This window comes from Schistocerca cancellata, chromosome 11 (assembly GCF_023864275.1).
Source record: "Schistocerca cancellata isolate TAMUIC-IGC-003103 chromosome 11, iqSchCanc2.1, whole genome shotgun sequence".
Lineage (NCBI taxonomy): Eukaryota > Metazoa > Arthropoda > Insecta > Orthoptera > Acrididae > Schistocerca > Schistocerca cancellata.
The window spans coordinates 39,275,433-39,295,067 of NC_064636.1; the positions used below are offsets into that span (position 1 = coordinate 39,275,433).

At 41.1% G+C, this 19,635-nt stretch overlaps 1 protein-coding gene across 1 annotated transcript in view; it reads left to right on the forward strand.

Moving 5' to 3' along the window:
* LOC126108622 (probable cationic amino acid transporter) overlaps positions 1–19,635 on the forward strand; it is a 663,130-nt gene that overhangs the window by 624,877 nt on the left and 18,618 nt on the right. Inside the window, exon 14 of the mRNA XM_049913934.1 lies at positions 15,049–15,287. Coding sequence (XP_049769891.1) covers positions 15,049–15,287 — 239 coding nt within the window. The remainder of the gene's footprint in view (positions 1–15,048; positions 15,288–19,635) is intronic.

The following is a 19,635-nucleotide window of genomic DNA, read 5'->3' on the forward strand; positions in this document are numbered from 1 at the left end:
ACAAGTTAGATGGGTCGACAACATATTCCTGTCATGTGACGCACATGCCGTCACCAGTGTCGTATAGAATATATCAGACGTGTTTTCCTGTGGAGGAATCGGTTGACCTATGACCTTGCGATCAAATGTTTTCGGTTCCCATTGGAGAGGCACGTCCTTTCGTCTACTAATCGCACGGTTTTGCGGTGCGGTCGGAAAACACAGACACTAAACTTATTACAGTGAACAGAGACGTCAATGAACGGACAGATCATAACTGCGAAAGTAGAGAAAGTAAACTTTTCACCCGAGGGAAGACTTGAACCAATGAGCTCTCGTTCTGCAGTTTTTCACGCTAACCACGGGACCACGGCGCTCTTGATCTCACACTCTCCTTGATCTTGCTTATCTTGCGCATGGACTACTCAGTTTGTATATTTTGCTTATTATTTCATAGATTCCACACAACTTCTTCCTGTTTTCTCGATCGATCTGTGTTCAGTTTTTCAAGGCCTGCCCACTGTGCCAGCTTATAACTAAATCTGAGGGAGGTGCGATGGGGAGGTTCCCTTGTAAGGTATCTTCAGTGGGACCTATAACGATACGCTTTTGTTATTGTTGGATTATCAAACAGTCCACTTCACGAAACTTCTTGGCACATTAAAACTGTGTGCCACACCGAGACTCAAACTCGGGACTTTTGCGTTTCGCGGGCCGATTGAACTACCCACGAACGACTCACGGGGCGCAACAGCCGGCACTGTATCTCAGCGTGTTCGGTCAGCGGGTTAGCCGTTCTCTGTAATAAAAAAATCTGAGTTCATGGATCAACAACGAACTTAAAAGAGTGTTTTACGACATCCGCACCGATGAGATACAGCGACCGAAAACGAACAAAATAAAAAAAAATAAACAAATAAATAAAAAGTCGGTAGAGCACTTGCCCACAAAAGGTAAAGGTCCTGTGTTCGACTCTCGGTCTGGCACTAATTTTTAATCTTCCAGGAAGTTTCATATCAGCGTACACTCCGCTGCAGAGTGAAAATCTCAATCCAGTTCACGTCATGTTACAGTTTCCCACATGAGAGGAAACGCAGATAACAGCAAACTGTACTTAATTACATTAAGAAACGCAACGAAAACTGATAATCTAAAAATAATGTAATTAAGTAATTACTTACATATGAAGACAGTATCTGTTCTCGAAAGAACAGTTGCTATTGATGATCGTGCAGCTTTTCCCTGGAATAAATGATGACTAACTGAAACCCTCAGCTGCCGACAGGTGTTGTTGATATACCTCGATGTGGACAGCTGAAAATGTGTGCCCCAACCGGGACTCGAACCCGGGATCTCCTTCTCACATGGCAGACGCTCTATCCATTTTTTTTTTTTTTTTACTCTCATTTTGTTCGCTTTTGTTCGTTGCATCTGCTCGGGGCGGACGTCGTAAGACATCCATTTATGTTCGTTGTTGATCGATTGACTCAGTTTTTTTATTACAGAGGGCATGTAACCCTCTGACCGAACACCCTGAGCTACCATGCCGGCACCATTTGAGCCACCGAGGAGCAGATAAATATTGCGACTGCAGGGACTTATCCCTTGCACGCTTCCCGTGAGACTCGCATTCCCAACTGACCACAATTCTACATATGTAGTTGCAGACTACCCAGCCATTGACCTTCGTCTGTGCGAATACGCACAGGTTGCCCAAACCCTTACGGGAATCGCCAAAGCGTGCGCGAGTAATGAGTGAATGGGCAAATGTCTATAAGGTACATTACATAATTGTGTAGAATTGTGGATAGTTGGGAATGTAAGTCTCACGGGAAGCGTGCAAGGGATAAGTCCCTGCAGTCGCGCTATTCATCTGTTCCTCGGTGGTTCGGATGGATAGAGCGTCTGCCATGCAAGCAGGAGATCCCGGGTTCGAGTCCCGGTCGGGGCACACATTTTCAGCTGTCCACGTCGAGGTATATCAACAACACCTGTCGGCAGCTGAGGGTTTCAGTTAGTCATCATTAATTACTTACAGTTTGCCATTTGAGACAGAACGCACATCACAGCAAACTGTAAGTAATTACTTAATTACATTAAAAAAACGCGATGTGAACTGTTTGATAATCTGAAAATAACAAAACTGTATCGTTATAGATTCCACTGAAGATGCCTTAGAGCAAGAAAAAGGCGAAACGTGTGTGCGAAACATAAATTAAGTTGCAACAAGAAAAGGTGGTTTTATTTATAAGATTGAAGATCGTTTTCCATGTTTGCTTGCAAATACATTTGCTTTTGGCCGAGATCGTCTTCACTAAACAGGATCTTTTTTCTTATTTTAGATAGAGTTTTGCTTAAGTTACTGCATCATGAGTACCTTCTTTTATTTTCATTCCATTGTTACCGCATGGTGTGGTTTTCCTGGTTGTCTACGTTTTTCGTTACAGTTGTTTTTGTTTCACAATTTGTCAGTTTTTTAGTTTCGCCATTACTTTCGCTGTGCAAAAGTGGGCTACAAATTTAAAAAATATGAACCATACATCAGCTGACACAACGGGCTCGGAGGGATAAAGTCATATATTTTGCAAAATAGTAGGTCTGAAAACGATGTAGATACATATTTCCTATGTATTTACGACATCATATTGGCCGCAGTGCTCAATGGCTCTGAGCACTATGGGACTTAACATCTGAGGTCATCAGTCGCCTAGAACTTAGAACTACTTAAACCTAACTAACCTAAGGACATCACACACATCCATGCCCGAGGCAGGATTCGAACCTGCGAGCGTAGCAGTCGCGCGGTTCCGGACTACAGCGCCTAGAACCGCATGGCCACCACGGCCTGACCACAGTGCTGCTGCGAGCGTTAAACAGTGAAAAACTCCACAGTTTAACCTTTTACAGTCAGAGTGAAAGGTTACAAATCGGCAGATTTTTCGCTGTTTAAACAGTGATGCTAAAAGATTACAAGGTGCAATTTGTCACTTTTTAACGCTCCTATTACCACTGCGGTCAATATGACCCCGTAAGCACATAATAAATACACATCTTCATTGCTTTCAGGACTATTATTTTCAAAATATTTCACTTTCTCCCTCTGAGTCAGTTATGTCCCCTGGTGTTTGGTTCATTTCTTTGTTCATAACCCATTAAAAGCTATTCGTGGTTTTTGCACTTAGTACCACTGGGTGATACGATCTCAATTTAATTTCTTCCTTTTTTCTTCAATGTAACATTCCTGAAAATAAAATGATGACTGTTAATTTGAACATGTGTAATGTACGTTTTTATGTTAGTTCGTTAAAATACTGCCAATATGTGTAAATTTCTTGGAGTCTCTGTGTATCCCGTGGTAGTGAAATAAAAAAAAAAACTGTGTAAGTAGAAGGATTAAACAGTGACAGTGAAAGGCTGAAAAGTGCACATTTTCACATTTAACATAACAGGACTACGGGAAAAATGACAAACTTCGAAACAAAAACGACTGTAACGAAAAACATAGACAACCACAAAAACCATAGCATGTGGTAACAAAAAAAAGAAAGAAAAAAAGGAACATTTATCATGCTTTAACTTCTGCGAACCATGTCTCAGTAAAAGAAAAAAAAATGTTTGCTCAATATGAAAAAACAAAGTCATTTATTGTTTCTCAAAGTATTCCAGTTTAAAATTTATACCAACTCTCGAGACATCGTATCCTCTCTGATGTTGCTAGCTTAACAATGCGGTTTCGGAAGCATTCAGCAGTTTCATGAGGTGATGAAAGTCCCTGTCCACACATCTTTTATTCTACAAAAACAAGCCGTTAGGCAATAAATTAGGTCGATATGGGCAGTGAGACCTTACTTCGGTGTTACTGCATTTACCGCACAGCATATAGTAACAGTCTTTGAATCACTAAACAAAATATACATTTACAAAGTTTACTAAACTACCTCGTATCAACGCTTCAGCACAGCGCTCCAAAGGTATATCGAAAAGAATCATCCGATTTTAAAAAGTCGTAACTATTATGTTGTTTGTTGAAATATGTAAGTGAACAATGTACTGTTGGAAAAAGAACACACTGTTTTACATGGGTCCCGCTAGGTACCAGCAGTTTGCACCCACTTCAGTTCTACTCTAGTAAAAATGGTGTCGGGAGAAAGAAAGCGTTTTGTGTTCTACTTTTTGCGCAGTCCGGGCCAGTTATAACTGTTCAGCGTGACTTTCGTATTAGGTGTGGTGTGGATTCTCCGACAGCACAGAGCACTAGACAATGGCATGAACAGTTCCGAGAAACAGGTTATTTGTGTATAGGCAAATCGCCGTGTCGACCCGAGTCAGATGTGGAAGGCATCCGCCGAGAACACTGTCACAACAAGCACATATCTTGATATGCTCGAGAATTTTCTTTTCCCACAGTTTGATTCGAACGACTTCGCGTACCTACAGAATGGGGCACCGCCACATTGGCATCTTGAAGTGCGGGAATTTTTAAATCAAAGGGTTACTGAACGATGGATCGGTCGCTCTGGACCAAATGATTCAGCCTTACATTATTGGCGTCGAAGGTCACCTGACCGGACTGTATGTGATAATTTCTTGTGAGGGTGTATAATAGACTCTGTTAATGTGCCTCCGTTACCAACAACAATGAATGAACTGAACATCGCATAACAGCAGCTGTAACTGAAGACATGCTCACTGCAATGTGGGAACAATTTGAATACCTAATTTACATATACCGTGCATCTGAAGGGGGTGAAAAGGTACAGAAAAAACTTTTTCAGTTTCCTGTTAATCAAAAAACAAAATTTATTGCATATGTTTATTAGTTTGAGAGATATAGACGTGTCAAATCGGATGAGTCTTTTTCATACACCCTGTATAATACAAATGGAAATAGTTACAGGTGACAGGTACTGAATTCTTTTGCAGCAAGAATCCTGGCTCTGACAAGACTAGGATGTCTCGATCTCATTCATTTTCGTTCCACAGAGAACACATCACTTAATATAAATATAGGAAGGCCACGGTTATGAAAGACCTTTTGGTATTCGCATAATAGCGTGTTCTTCCCTCTAATATCGGGAGGTGCGATGTGAGATGAGATACGTAACCAGTGTATGGAAATAGATTGTGCTGACCAACTAATGAATCGCATGGATTCGTTAAGTTGCACACCTGGCATTTGCACATATGGGTGATTAAGTCGGATAGACGCTAGTACTCTACTGTTGAGTACACCAATCTGAATACCGCTTCTCGAAGAGTATTTATTTTATTTTATTTGTTTTCGTGTTCCAGAGATCCTTGATGCGAGTGTATCGTTGGGATGTAGAACTTGCCAGATTATTATTTATTTTTATTTATTTATTATGATCCCAAGGATCACATTTGTGATATTGGATTTGCCAGGGTACATTTTAACAACTATATAATATCTTTACATAATTTTTATCTGTGCTGCATTAATATGAATAATGTTTAATACAATATACAACTAATAAGTGTTTTTATAACATAATTTCTTATGTACTTGACAGACATATTCTCTGATGTAATTTCATTTGTCACATTAACTTAAACATATATTCTTATACAGTTGCGCAGAGACATTTACTTACGTTGTATTAACATTTGTCAAGCATGTGGTTCTTTATATTCTAATACAGCTGAGCATAAAAATTCACTTACACTGTAATAACATTTGTCAAGCATGTGATTCTTTATAACAGTTTTAAATTTATCCTCATTTTCCAGCTCTTTGATATGTTTTGGTAGTGCATTAAAAAGTTTGATGCCTTGATTACATACATGTTTCTGACTTCGGGTCCTTGTTACAGCTTGTATGTGGGGACCTTTACATTGCTGTGTATTGTAATTATGATAGTCTGTATTGGTTTTCATTTTGTCCTGATTTCTTTTGATCTCCAACAGACATTTCAGAATGTATAATGATGGAATTGGTAAAATTTTCAATGCTTTAAAAAGCGGCCTACAATGTGTTTGAGGTGGGCTCTGGGTCATTATCAGAATAGCGCGCTTTTGTAATTTGAAAATCTCATTTAGACGACAATTTGTTTTTCCCCAGAATACTATCCCATAGGATGCAAAGGACTGAAAATAGCCAAAATATACTAATCTGGTACAGTCATTACTACAAACTCTTGAAATTATTCTAAGTACAAAACACGCTGAATTTAGTTTTAGTGCTAAGCTCACCACATGGTCCTTCCAGTTAGGCCTAATCTTCTCATCAGTGTGCATACCTAGGAATTTTGCACACTGTACTCTTTCAAGTTGTTTGCCCATGGTGGGATTTAGGTCGTCATGTTCACTTATTTTTCCATATTGCACATAATTAGTTTTTTTTTTTTTTTTTAGTTCAGTATTAGCTTGTTAGCACTAAACCATTTTTGTATATCTTGTAGGACATGGTCCACAGTGCTGTGCAATGACTGCTTCATATCACGAACTATTAAACTAGTATCATCAGCAAATAACATGATTCTAGCTTTTATGTATATGAATATCATTAATGTAAATGAGGAACAGCAAGGGGCCTAATGCACTTCCTTGGGGTACACCTACTGTGACCTTCCTTGGATCTGATCTTAGTTTAATTTTTTGATTAATATTTGGTGCTGTAATTTCAACCACCTGCATCCTCTTTTCCAGATAAGACTGAAACCACTTTTTTACCGGTCCTCTGATACCTATAGCTTCAAGTTTTTCCAAAAGTATGCTGTGGTCAACAGTGTCAAAGGCTTTTGACAAATCTAGATTTATTCCAACTACACTTTTTCCCTCTTCCAATTTAGTGATTATTTCTTTTGTGTATTCCAGTACAGCTGTTTCGGTACTTCTCCCAGCTTGAAATCCATGCTGATTACTGTTTATCAGATTGTGGATATTAAGATAATGTGTGATTCTATATTTCATTAGTATCTCTAAAACCTTAGAGAAAGTTGGGAGAAGTGAGACAGGTCTGTAGTTTTTTTATTTTAAGCTTATCACCCTTTTTCAACTGTGGAACGACTTTAGAAATTTTTAGTTTCTGTGGAAACACAGTAATAATCATATCTAAATGGTCACGAGGCTTACAAACTAAATCATATATAAACAGATACACGGGGTTCAAATGTTTAAACAACAACACTGATTATAATAGTAATAATGATTACACAAACAAATTATAAGTCTAACATTCTAATACTTATAAAAAAGCATTCTGTCATCGGTTGATATGCCAATGCTACATAGTCTGTTCTTATAGGAACGCTTAAAATGAAACACATTGCGTTAATTGTTACACGCTGTCAAAAAGTCCCTGTAAAGAACAGAAAGAACTATTCAAAGATAAAGTTTCAGCTGTTATTTGAATTTAGACATATCCCCAGTGATTGATTTAACATGAAATGATTGTTTATTGTATACTTTTGTGCTTGAATTATGTACTCCCTGTGCCATTGTGCCATGCTGAGATTTTTTTATATCTTTTAGCCTACTTCTTGTATCATGATCATTATATTCACTATTTGTTTTGTAAATTGTGTGATTATTGTTCAAAAAGTGCATTAGTGAAAAAATGTACTGAGATGGCATGATGAGGATCCTGAGCTGTTTGAATAAGTGTCTGCAAGAGCATCTGGGATGCACTGTAGCTGTAATTCTAATGACTCTTTTCTGTGCAATGAAAACTTTGTTTGCTTGAGACTGGCTATCTCAAAATATGATACCTTATGTCATAAGTGAATAGGAATATCCTAGGTATGCAGCTTTAATTGTTTCGAAGTCATAACCAGATGAAATTAAGCGAATGGCAAATGCTGCTGATTTCAGTCTTTTACGTAGGTCGTTGATGTGAACTGGCCAGTTTAGATTGTTTTTTATGAGTAGTCCCAGGAATTTGGAAGACAGCCCTCGGTATTTCTTTGTCACCACATTTTACTTCACTATTTTCCTGTTTTTTATTTGCTGTTTGAAACTGAGTGAATTCAGTTTTGTTCTCATTGAGTGACAAACCATTTGAAGGGAACCAGTCTAGAGCTTCTTTGCATAAAGTGGTTACAGTGTTCTCAAGACTGCAGTCGGGTGTTTTGTCAATCATAAGGGTTGTGTCATCAGCAAACTGGGTGTTGCGTCATCAGCAAACTGGGTGCAGTATGCTTTTTTGTGTTATACAGAATGGCAGCTCATTGATGAAGTTGAGGAAAAGAGCTAGACTGACAAAAAAACACCATACAGGAGTTGGGTTGGGAAGTAATTCGGCACCCACTTTGCTAACCTGATCTTCACCTTTTCTGCTCTGTATCAAACAATCTTCAAGGAACTTCTTTTCTGAAGAAAATGCTCTCTGGACATGGCTGGATGGGTTCTTTGCCACAAAACCACATGGTTTCTCTAGTCCCAGAAACAAAAAGTCACCCCAGCATTGGCAGTGTAGATAGTGAAGGAGAATATATTATTGATGAGTAAAATCTTTATTATGTGTATCTGTTGTGTTCATTCAACTTGTGGAAAAACACAACCCTATACTTTTATTGGTCTCCGTTCATCTTGAAACAGTCAAATGACTGTGGTTGCTATTTTGTTCCATTGCCATTATTATGTCTGGATTTTGCATTTCCTCAGTGTTTTTTTAGAGTTTCCTTACAACAGCTGGTGGGAGCCTAGTTTTGATGTATAGTCAAATTGTGTAGAATTCATGGGGAATAGTTGTTTCTTGCAGATAAGTGTTTGTGTAAATTCAAATGTACTGTAGTCTTCCGTTTTCCGAAGGATGCCTCTGTCTACATCTACAGCTACACCCACACTCCGCAAGCCACCTGACGGTGCGTGGCGGAGGGCACCTTGAGTACCTCTATCGGTTCTCCCTTCTATTCCAGTCTCGTACTGTTCGTTGAAAGAAGGATTGTCGGTAAGCTTCTGTGTGGGCTCTAATCTCTCTGATTTTATCCTCATGGTCTCTTCGCGAGACATACGTGGGAGGGAGCAATATACTGCTTGACTCCTCGGTAAAGGTACGTTCTCGAAACTTCAACAAAACTTCTCAAAACTACTGAGCGCCTCTCTTGCAGAGTCTTCCACTGGAGTTTATCTATCATCTCCGTAACGCTTTCCCGATTACTAAATGATCCTGTAACGAAGCGCGCTGCTCTCCGTTGGATCTTCTCTACCTCTTCTATCAACCCTATCTGGTACGGATCCCACACTGCTGAGCAGTATTCAAGCAGTGGGCGGACAAGCTTACTGTAACCTACTTCCTTTGTTTTCGGATTGCATTTCCTTAGGATTCTTCCAATGAATCTCAGTCTGGCATCTGCTTTACCAACGATCAACTTAATATGATCATTCCATTTTAAATCACTCCTAATGCGTACTCCCAGATAATTTATGGCATTAACTGCTTCCAGTTGCTGACCTGCTATTTTGTAGCTAAATGATAAGGGATCTATCTCTCTGTGTATTCACAGCATATTACACTTGTCTACATTGAGATTCAATTGCCATTCCTTGCACCATGCGTCAATTTGCTGCAGATCCTCCTGCATTTCAGTACAATTTTCCATTGTTACAACCTCTCTATATACCACAGCATCATCTGCAAAAAGCCTCAGTGAACTTCCGATGTCATCCATGTATGTATATTGTGAATATCAATTTTCAGTATCAGTATTATCCACATGCCGAACCTCTTCTATCCTTTTTGTGCACATAAAAATTTTAATGTTATTTTATTTTATGCACAACACATTACCAGGCATAATACAATGGAGGAAAACTGCTAGCATTTGAAACTGCTTCAAGTCACCTCAGAATGGACAAAAACAGGTCCTGTATGGTTTCCGAGGTAATCTTATACCATTCTTCCTGAAAATTAGTGGCAAATTCAGGTAACGATGATGGAAGTGGATAGTGATCACACACCCTTCTCTCCAAAGTAGTCAACAAAGACTTGGTAGTATTCAGATCTGGTGACTGCGGTGGACTGGGAAGTGACAATTCATCCTCACACTCACAAAACCTGTCTTGGATGATGCAAAGGTTTTTCCATTAATGTTTGGGCAGGCATTGTGCACACTAACTTAGTAGGACCATACATTCTACCTAGTGACACATACATCATCTGCCTACAGGAGATCTTACCTGTACTTCTGGACAATGTTCCTCTAGCTGTCCGTAGATGAATATGGCTCCAGCAGGATGGAGCCCCAGCTCACTTCAGTTGAAATGTCAGGAAAAACCTGGATGCTGCCTACAGCCAGCAGTGGGTAGGACGGGGCAGTCCAGTTCCCTGGCCACCACATTCTCCTGATTTAACCTCTGTGGACTTTTTCTTGTTGTGTCATATGAAAAGCTCAGTGTACAAGAGCCCTATCACACCTGAAGAATATCTCATTGCCCACGTGTCTGTTGCTGCTGGACATATTATCGACATGCCTGACGTCTTTTCTAATGTTCGCTGATAAATGTGCCGTTGCTGTGAATTGTGTATCTCTGTCAGTGGCCACTCTTCCAAGTGCCTCTTGTAAACTATTAATAAATTTCTGATGTCATTTGTCTTTACATGTCTTTTCAGTTTCCTCTGATTCATACTACTGTACAGGCTATCGCTGTAATGTGTCACTACTGCACACACATTCCTATATGAAATCTGCTTATCTATGTCCTCTCTACCAGCCTTCACATTTCTGTCATATATGAGGGTTGGAACTTTAATAATGGCAACTATTTATTTACAGCTCGTACAAAATAGATCCGTGTTTCAAACTTTTACTGACCTTCAAAGTAGTCACCAGCCTTGTGTATAACCCGTTGCCGGTGATGTGGAAGTCGTAGGATACTCTTAACAGTGCCAGTTGTGTTGACAGTTCGAGTGGCCTGCCGAATTTGTAGCAGTTCTGAACTGAATGCCATGAAGTGTTTCCTTCAGTTTAGAAATCGAGTTGAACTCAGGAGGGCTTAAATCAAGGGAGTGCAGTAGGCAGTATAGCACTTAGCAGCCCTATCAATCAAACAAATCAGTAACAGCTTGCACTGTACGTGCTTGAGCATTGTCCTGTAAAATGATGGTCACATCTTGCAGAAAGTGTCATCACTTCTGTCTCTAAGCTGGTCGTAGGTTGTGTTCCAAAATTGAACAGCATAGAGACAGAGGTGATGACACTTTCTGCAGGACCTGACCATCATTTTGCAGGACAATGCTCAAGCGCGTACAGTGCAAGCTGTTATTTGTTTGACTGATGGGGCTGCTAAGTGCTGTACCACCTACTGCACTCCCCTGACTTAAGCCCTCGTAAGTTCAACTAGATTTCTAAACTGAAGGAAACACTTCACGGCATTTGCTTCAGAACACTACAAATTTGTCAGGCAATAGACCACACTGCTCGAACTGTCAACATAACTGGCACTGCTAAGAGTATCCTACGACTTCCACATCACTGGCAACGGATTATACACAATGCTGGTTACTACTTTGAAGGTCAGTAAAACTTTGAAACACTTATCTGTTTTGTATGAGCTGTAAATAACTAGTTGTCACTGTTAAAGTTCCAACCCTCATAGTTTAGGACCACCCAGTGTATGTGGTGTCCAAAAGAATAGACACCACATATGTATAATTAAGGTGATGACAGCCAGTGATCACTTCAGTGCAGATGCATAGCAAGCTCAAACTCGTATGGGAAATGGCAAAATGCTACGAGTAGTGAGGATAATGAGCAAGGGGAGCTACATCAGTAGTGTGTGGATTAGTTGAGAATTTGGGTCTGACAGTATGTGTGCTGGGTAGGCCATGCAGTTGTTTTGACCACTGTGTCTGGATGGCATAGAGCTTACTGCATGTGCCCAGTAAGCAGGAGACTCGGGATCCAATCACAGGACACCATAAATTTTCGATTTTTCCCATTGATATAAATCAGTTGCCACTGCCAACTAATGTCTTTAATTTTTTCATTTGTTTTACTTAGACCGCCTTGGACCTTAATTTAAATGGCCTCTTTAATCATGCAATATGAGAGTGAGGAAGATTGCCTAAGTATCTTTGTTTCATTGTAATTTATAGTAATACCATTGTCGGCCATGGCTGACTTGGTGGTGTAATTCAGTGTGGCGTCTATGTCATGGTACCTCTCTCGTATTATGTGTACATTATCCAGAATGTATGCTGTGCTGCAGTGGTGGGGGATTTTCTAGACCTCTGGTTTGTGAAGGGCTGGATCATCCTTTACTGACCTAGTAGTGTTAAGGTCTTAGGGGATGGGAGAAGTACACATTTGACAATTTGTTGATCCAATATTCTGCTGGCTTTTATGGAGGAATTACTCACAAATGGGATGCATGCAAGTGATTCCTGCTCATCTTTCTCTTCGTGTTGTTGTCAAACAACAACCTGTCGAACACATGCCTTACTTGCTTGTTACCTCTATCCGTTCCTTCATAGTGTTGTCTCCAGATGTCTTAGCTCAGTTGAAACACTGTCTTGCTTGCAGACAGTTCATGCAATGTGAAGAAGTGTGCATAAGAGACCTTAATTCTGAGAATTGTGGGAGGAGGAGGAGGAGGAGATTAGTGTTTAACGTCCCGTCGACAACGAGGTCATTAGAGACGGAGCGCAAGCTCGGGTGAGGGAAGGAAATCGGCCGTGCCCTTTCAAAGGAACCATCCCGGCATTTGCCTGAAGCGATTTAGGGAAATCACGGAAAACCTAAATCAGGATGGCCGGAGACGGGATTGAACCGTCGTCCTCCCGAATGCGAGTCCAGTGTGCTAACCACTGCGCCACCTCGCTCGGTGAGAATTGTGGGATCTGAAGCTCTTTCATGTAACTTGTTCACAGGGTGCGAACCCTCCGTAATCAAGTCACCCTCCTATCTGACCTGAAGCTGTTGGAGACAACATTCCAAAAGGAATGAGTACAGCAACAGGAGCAGAATAGTGGACAGGGTAACAACCATCGTATACAGGGTGTTACAAAAAGGGATGACCAATCTTTCAGGAAACATTCCTCACAGACAAATAAAGAAAAGATGTTATGTGGACATGTGTCCGGAAACACTTAATTTCCATGTTAGAGCTCATTTTAGTTTCGTCAGTATGTACTGGACTTCCTCGATTCACCGCCAGTTGGCCCAATTGAAGGAAGGTAATGTTGACTTCGGTGCTTGTGTTGACATGTGACTCATTGCTCTACAGTACTAGCATCAAGCACATCAGTACGTAGCATCAACAGGTTAGTGTTCATCACGAACGTGGTTTTGCAGTCTGTGCAATGTTTAGAAATGCGGAGTTGGCAAATGCCCATTTGATGTACGGATTGGCACGGGGCAATAGCCGTGGCGCGGTACATTGTATCGAGACAGATTTCCAGAACGAAGGTGTCCCGACAGGAAGACATTCAAAGCAATTGATCGGCATGTTAGGGAGCACGGAACATTCCAGCCTATGACTCGCGACTGGGGAAGATCTAGAACGACGAGGACACCTGCAATGGACGAGGCAATTCTTCGTGCAGTTGACGATAACCCTAATGTCAGCATCAGAGAAGTTGCTGCTGTACAAGGTAACGTTGACCACGTCACTGTATGGAGAGTGCTACGAGAGAACCAGTTGTTTCCATACCGTGTACAGCGTGTGCAGGCACTATCAGCAGCTGATTGGCCTCCACGGGTACACTTCTGCAAATGGTTCATCCAACAATGTGTCAATCCTCATTTCAGTGCAAATGTTCTCTTTATGGATGAGGCTTCAATCCAACGTGATCAAATTGTAAATTTTCACAATCAACATGTGTGGGCTGACGAGAATCCGCACGCAATTGTGCAATCACGTCATCAACACAGATTTCCTGTGTAATGTCTTGATTGGGCCCCATGTTCTTCCACCTACGCTCAATGGAGCACGTTATCATGATTTCATACGGGATACTCTACCTGTGCTGCTAGAATGTGTGCCTTTACAAGTACGACACAACATGTGGTTCATGCACGATGGAGCTCCCGCACATTTCAGTCGAAGTGTTCGTACACTTCTCGACAACAGATTCGGTGACCGACGGATTGGTAGAGGCGGACCAATTCCATGGCCTCCATGCTCTCCTGACCTCAACCCTCTTGAATTTTATTTATGGGGGCATTTGAAAGCTCTCATCTACGCAACCCCGGTACCAAATGTAGAGACCGTGCTCGTATTGTGGACGGCTGTGATACAATACGCCATTCTCCAGGGCTGCATCAGTGCATCAGGGATTCCATGCGACAGTGGGTGGATGCACGTATCCTCGCTAACGGAGGACATTTTGAACATTTCCTGTAACGAAGTGTTTGAAGTCACGCTGGTACGTTCTGTTGCTGCGTGTTTCCATTCCATGATTAATGTGATCTGAAGAGAAGTAATAAAATGAGCTCTAACCTGGAAAGTAAGCGTTTCCGGACACCTGTCCCCGTAACATATTTCCTTTATTTGTGTGTGAGGAATGTTTCCTGAAAGTTTGGCCGTACCTTTTTGTAACACCCTGTATAGGATACCAATCGGAGCAGAGCAGCAGTCATTAGGAACCACAAGAATAGCAACAATTCTTTTTGCTGAAATATTGTGGAGAACTTATGATGTGAATCAGACGAACACTCAGGAATTCTAGAAGAACTATATTATTTATACTTTCTAACAGAAAAATTGCCAACAGCCTTGCCACAGGGGTAACACCAGTTCCCGTCCTGGTCACCGAAGTTAAGCGCTTTTAGGCCGGGCTAGCCCACGGACGGGTGACTGTCCGGTATGCCGAGGGCTGTGGGGAACCGGGGTGCACTCAGCCCTCGTGAGGCAAACTGAGGAGCTACTCGACTGAGAAGTAGCAGCTCCAGTCTCGGAAACTGACATACGGCCAGGAGAGTGGTGTGCTGACCACATGACCCTCCGTATCCGAATCCAGTGGTGCCTACGGTCTGAGGATGACACAGCAGCCGTTCGGTACCGTTGGGCCTTCGTGGCCTGTTCGGGAGGAGTTTAGTTTAGTTTTAACAGAAAAATTATTTGCTAGTATAAGAAGCCAGCGCTACACTGTCCACTCGTCCACGACAGGCAGCGACGTACCTGTGCCCGGCCATCTTCCCCTGGGTGGATACGGGCCCGGCCACCGAGGAGTCGGGCATGTTCGTGATGAAGATGGTGGGCGTGCTGTACGTGCTCATCCTGATCTTCGACATCATGGTGGCCGCCTCTGGGGGCAGCGGTGGCTCCTGGCTGGCTGCGGCCCTCTCCATCACCATGCTCGCCATCATCGGCGTGCTGCTCGCTATCTCGAGGAAGCCCCAGAACAGGTACTCTTTCCCGTCGCCAGCTTTACTCGGGACCTGGCAGTGGGTGAATGTCAGATTCTGATTCCACATTCACTGAACAGGTGCATTGGCACGATGTCTCCCCGTGGACTTCGGTCGGTGAATTTGACTGTGCAGCCCAGTGGCTCATTTTGGTAAATCTGACCCTTTGACGAGGACATTTCTACAGACTGAACAGTAGAGCACGACTCGAATTGCTTAGCCGAAAGTCGGTCTTCACTCGAGATTTTTGTCTTTTGTCGGTACTACCTCCACAGCTGGTTTTGCTGTTGCAATTTACTTTTGTGATCGCACTTACAGTCAATTTCTTAGACATTTACCTAATTCCTTACTATTTTTTTTCTGAGTGTTACAGTTTTGTTTGAAATGATTAGTAGTAGGTAACTCTTATACCCTTTGTTGAAATATGTGGAGAGGTACCGACATGGTCATCTGCAACTCAATTGGTAAATCATTACAGTCTCTAATATCCAAATAAATTCTTGCACGGAACTCAGTCAGGTAGTATTTTTAAATGACAGTTTTTCCGCATTTGGCTGTTACTTTTACTCAAAAATCACCTTTCATGTTGACATGTCCATATACGTAAGTAATATCGGAACTTCTATTGCAAATTTCTCCGATTACAACAGGAGTTAGTATGGGGGTAGTATTTATCTGTATTTTCTTCTTCTTTCTTCATTTGGGTCATCTAAGGACCACACACCAATTTCAGTGCTTCCTTCTTTGTTGTTCTTTCTTTTTCCTCGAGTATTCCTTCATATTTTCACTATGTATCCTTTTTCTCTCCTCGGACCATTTTGACCCTGTCTTCTTCTCCCTCTTGCCTTGGAATCCTTCCATTTTTAACACTTTCCTCTTGAAACTCTCTGTTTCTGTTGCAATTTTTTCACTTATATTGTTTCTTCTCTAATCTTTTCTAACTTCTTGAATCCAGGCTGTTGTTGACTTGTTGTCCCAAAGATATTTAGAAATCTGTTTGGTTAACCTGTCACTGTTCATTCTGTATAAGTGTCCAAAAAATAGCAGTCACCTCTTTCGTAGTGTTTCATTTATGTTTTCTATGTTGCGATAAACTTCTTCATTGCTTCTTAATCTCCATACCTCTGTATTTTTTGGTGGCCCAAGTATTTTTCAAATGATTTTTCTCTCTAGGACTTCAAGTTGTATAATTTGTAGTTCAGTAACAGTGTGGCCGAGCGGTTCTAGGCGCTACAGTCTGGAACACACGACCGCTACAGTCGCAGGTTCGAATCCTGCCTCGGGCATGGATGTGAGTGATGTCCTTAGGTTAGTTATGTTTAAGTAGTTCTAAGTTCTAGGGGACTGATTACCTCAGATATTAAGTCCCATAGTGCTCAGAGCCATTTGAACCATTTTGTAGTTCAGCAATAAACATCCACTTGCATAAAGACATTCTGATTTTACTACTGTGTTGTAGTGCGGTATCTTCAAATTTTTAGACAGACACCTTTTGTTGTAGAAATTCCTAGTTATTCCATAAGCTCTCTCCATTTTATGTACACTTTCTTCTATAGCGAATTTTTCTAATCCATTTTCTTGGATTATTTCTCTCAGATATTTAAATTTATTTACCCTCTTTATCTGGCCAATATCCGTTGCTAGGGATTCCAGAGCATTTTTTATATTTGTCATAAATTTTGTTTTTTCTTTGTTGGCTATTTCTTCTAAGAAATTGATTTGCATTCCAGCATTTGTTAGGTTTTCAGAAAGAATGGCAAAATCATCCACATTTATCTATATTTTATTTTATTTTATTTTATGTGTCTTGTTCTATAGGACCAATTGGAGGAGCAAGTCTTCGAGATCATGTAACATACGAGTACATTAAATTACAACAAAAAAGTAACAAATAAAAGAAAATGTTTATGAACCCAAAAAAAGACAAACCATCAATTCATGTAGATGCAACCAACAATATAACACAGGAATCAGCTTAACTCCTCCACAGAATAGAAGGTGTGACCCATGAGGGAACTCTTCAGTTTCGATTTGAAAGCACGTAGATTACTGCTAAGATCTTTGAATTTGAGTGGTAGCTTATTGAAAATGGATGCAGCAGTATACTGCACACCTTTCTGCACAAGATACAAGGAAATGTGATCCAAATGCAGATTGGGTTTCTGCCTAGTATTAACTGCGTGAAAGTTGCTAATTTTTGGGAATAAACTGATACTGTTGAAAGAAATGACAGTAAAGAATATATATTGTGAGGCCAATGTCAGATTATCCAGACTAATGAACAGGGGTCAACAAGAGATTCGCGAACTTATTCCACTTGTTGCCTGAACCGAACATTTCTGAGCAAAAAATATCCTTTGAGAATGGGAAGAGATACCCCAAAATATAATACCATACATGATAAGCCAATGAAAATAAGCAAAGTAGACTACTTTTCATGTCAAACTATCACTTATTTCAGATACCGTTTGAGTAGTAAAAATGGCAGCCTTAAGTCTTTGAACAAGATCCTGAGTATGGGCTTTTTATGACAGTTTACTATCTATCTGAATACCTAGAAATTTCAACTGTTCTGTTTCACTAATCATATGCCCATTCTGTGAAATTAAAATGTCAGGTTTTGTTGAATTGTGTGACAGAAACTACAAAAACTGAGTCTTACTGTGATTTAGCCTTAGTTTATTTTCTACAAGCCATGAACTTACATCATGAACTGTTCTATTTGAAACAGTGCCAATATTTCAAACAACATCCTTTACAACAAAACTAGTGTCATCAGCTGACAGAAATATTTTAGAATCACCTGTAATAATAGAGGGCATATCATTTATGCAAATAAGGAACAGGAGTGGCCCCAGCACTGATTCCGGGGACACCCCCCCCCCCCCCCCTTTTGACCATGCCCTGCTCAGAACCCATATCACAGCTATTCTCAACACTGTGGACAATGACCGTTTGCTGTCTGTTGTTAAAGTAAGAGGTGAACCAACTGTGAGCTACTCCCCGTATTCCACAATGCTCCAAACTTCTGGAGCAACATTTTGTGATCAACACAATCAAACACCTTAGTTAAATCAAAACAGATGCCTAGCATACGAAACCTTTTGTTTAACCATCCAGTATCTCAAGTCTGTGTTTAATGAAATATTCGTAGTTTATTTTTCACTTGCACTAATGCTGCACGAGTCAAAACTACATGACCTCCAACCAGCGCTTGATACGAGCGTGAGTCAAATGAAAATCTTAAATATATTTTTTAAATATTATTTATTGCACAGAAGTGGTACAAAGCTGTATCACTTTTCAGCATAATCTCCCCCATGCCCAGTGCAAGTCCTCTAGCGCTTACAAAGTGCATAAATTCCTTTAGAAAAAAATTTCTTTTGGTAGTCTGCGCAACCACTTATGCACCACGTGGCGTACCTCTTCATCAGAACAGAATTTCTTTCCTCCCATTGTGTCTTTGAGTGGTCCAAACATTTGGAATTCACTTGGGGTCCAAACATTTGGAAACCACTTGGGGCAAGGTCTGGTGAGTATGGTGGATGAGGAAGACACTCAAAATGCAGGTCTGTGATTGTTGCAACTGTTGTACGGGCAGTGTGGGGCATTGTCATGTTGCAAAAGGGCACCAGCTGACAGCAATCTACATCGATTTGATTTGATTGCAGGCCGCAGATGATTTTGTAGGAGATCTGTGTATGATGCACTGGTGACAGTGGTCCCTCTAGGCACGTAATGCTCCAAAGTGACGCCTTTTTCATCCCACAACAGACTCAGCATAACCTTCCCTGCTGATGATTCTGTTCGAAACTTCTTTGGTTTTGGTGACGAGGAATGGCGCCATTCCTTGCTCGCTCTCTTCTTTTCCGGTTGGTGGAAGTGAACCCAGGTTTCATCCCCAGTAACGAGTCTTGCAAGAAAAGCATCACCTTCTCGTTCAAAATGCTGAAGAAGTTTTTCACAAGCATCAACACGTCGTTCTCTCATTTCAGGAGTCAACTGCCGTGGCACCCATCTTGCAGACACTTTGTGAAACTGAAGCACATCATGCACAATGTGGTGTGCTGACCCATGACTAATCTGTAAACATGCTGCAAGGTCATTCGGTGGTTTTCCTTCATTATGCCTTCAACTGCTGCAATGTTCTGTGGAGTCACTACTCGTTGTGCCTGACCTGACGAGGAGCATCTTCCACTGAAGTCACACCATTTGCGAACTTCCTACTCTATTTGTAGACTTGCTGCTGTGACAAACATGCATCACCGTACTGAACCTTCATTCGTTGATGAATTTCAATAGGTTTCACACCTTCACTACACAAAAACCGAATAACAGAACGCTGTTC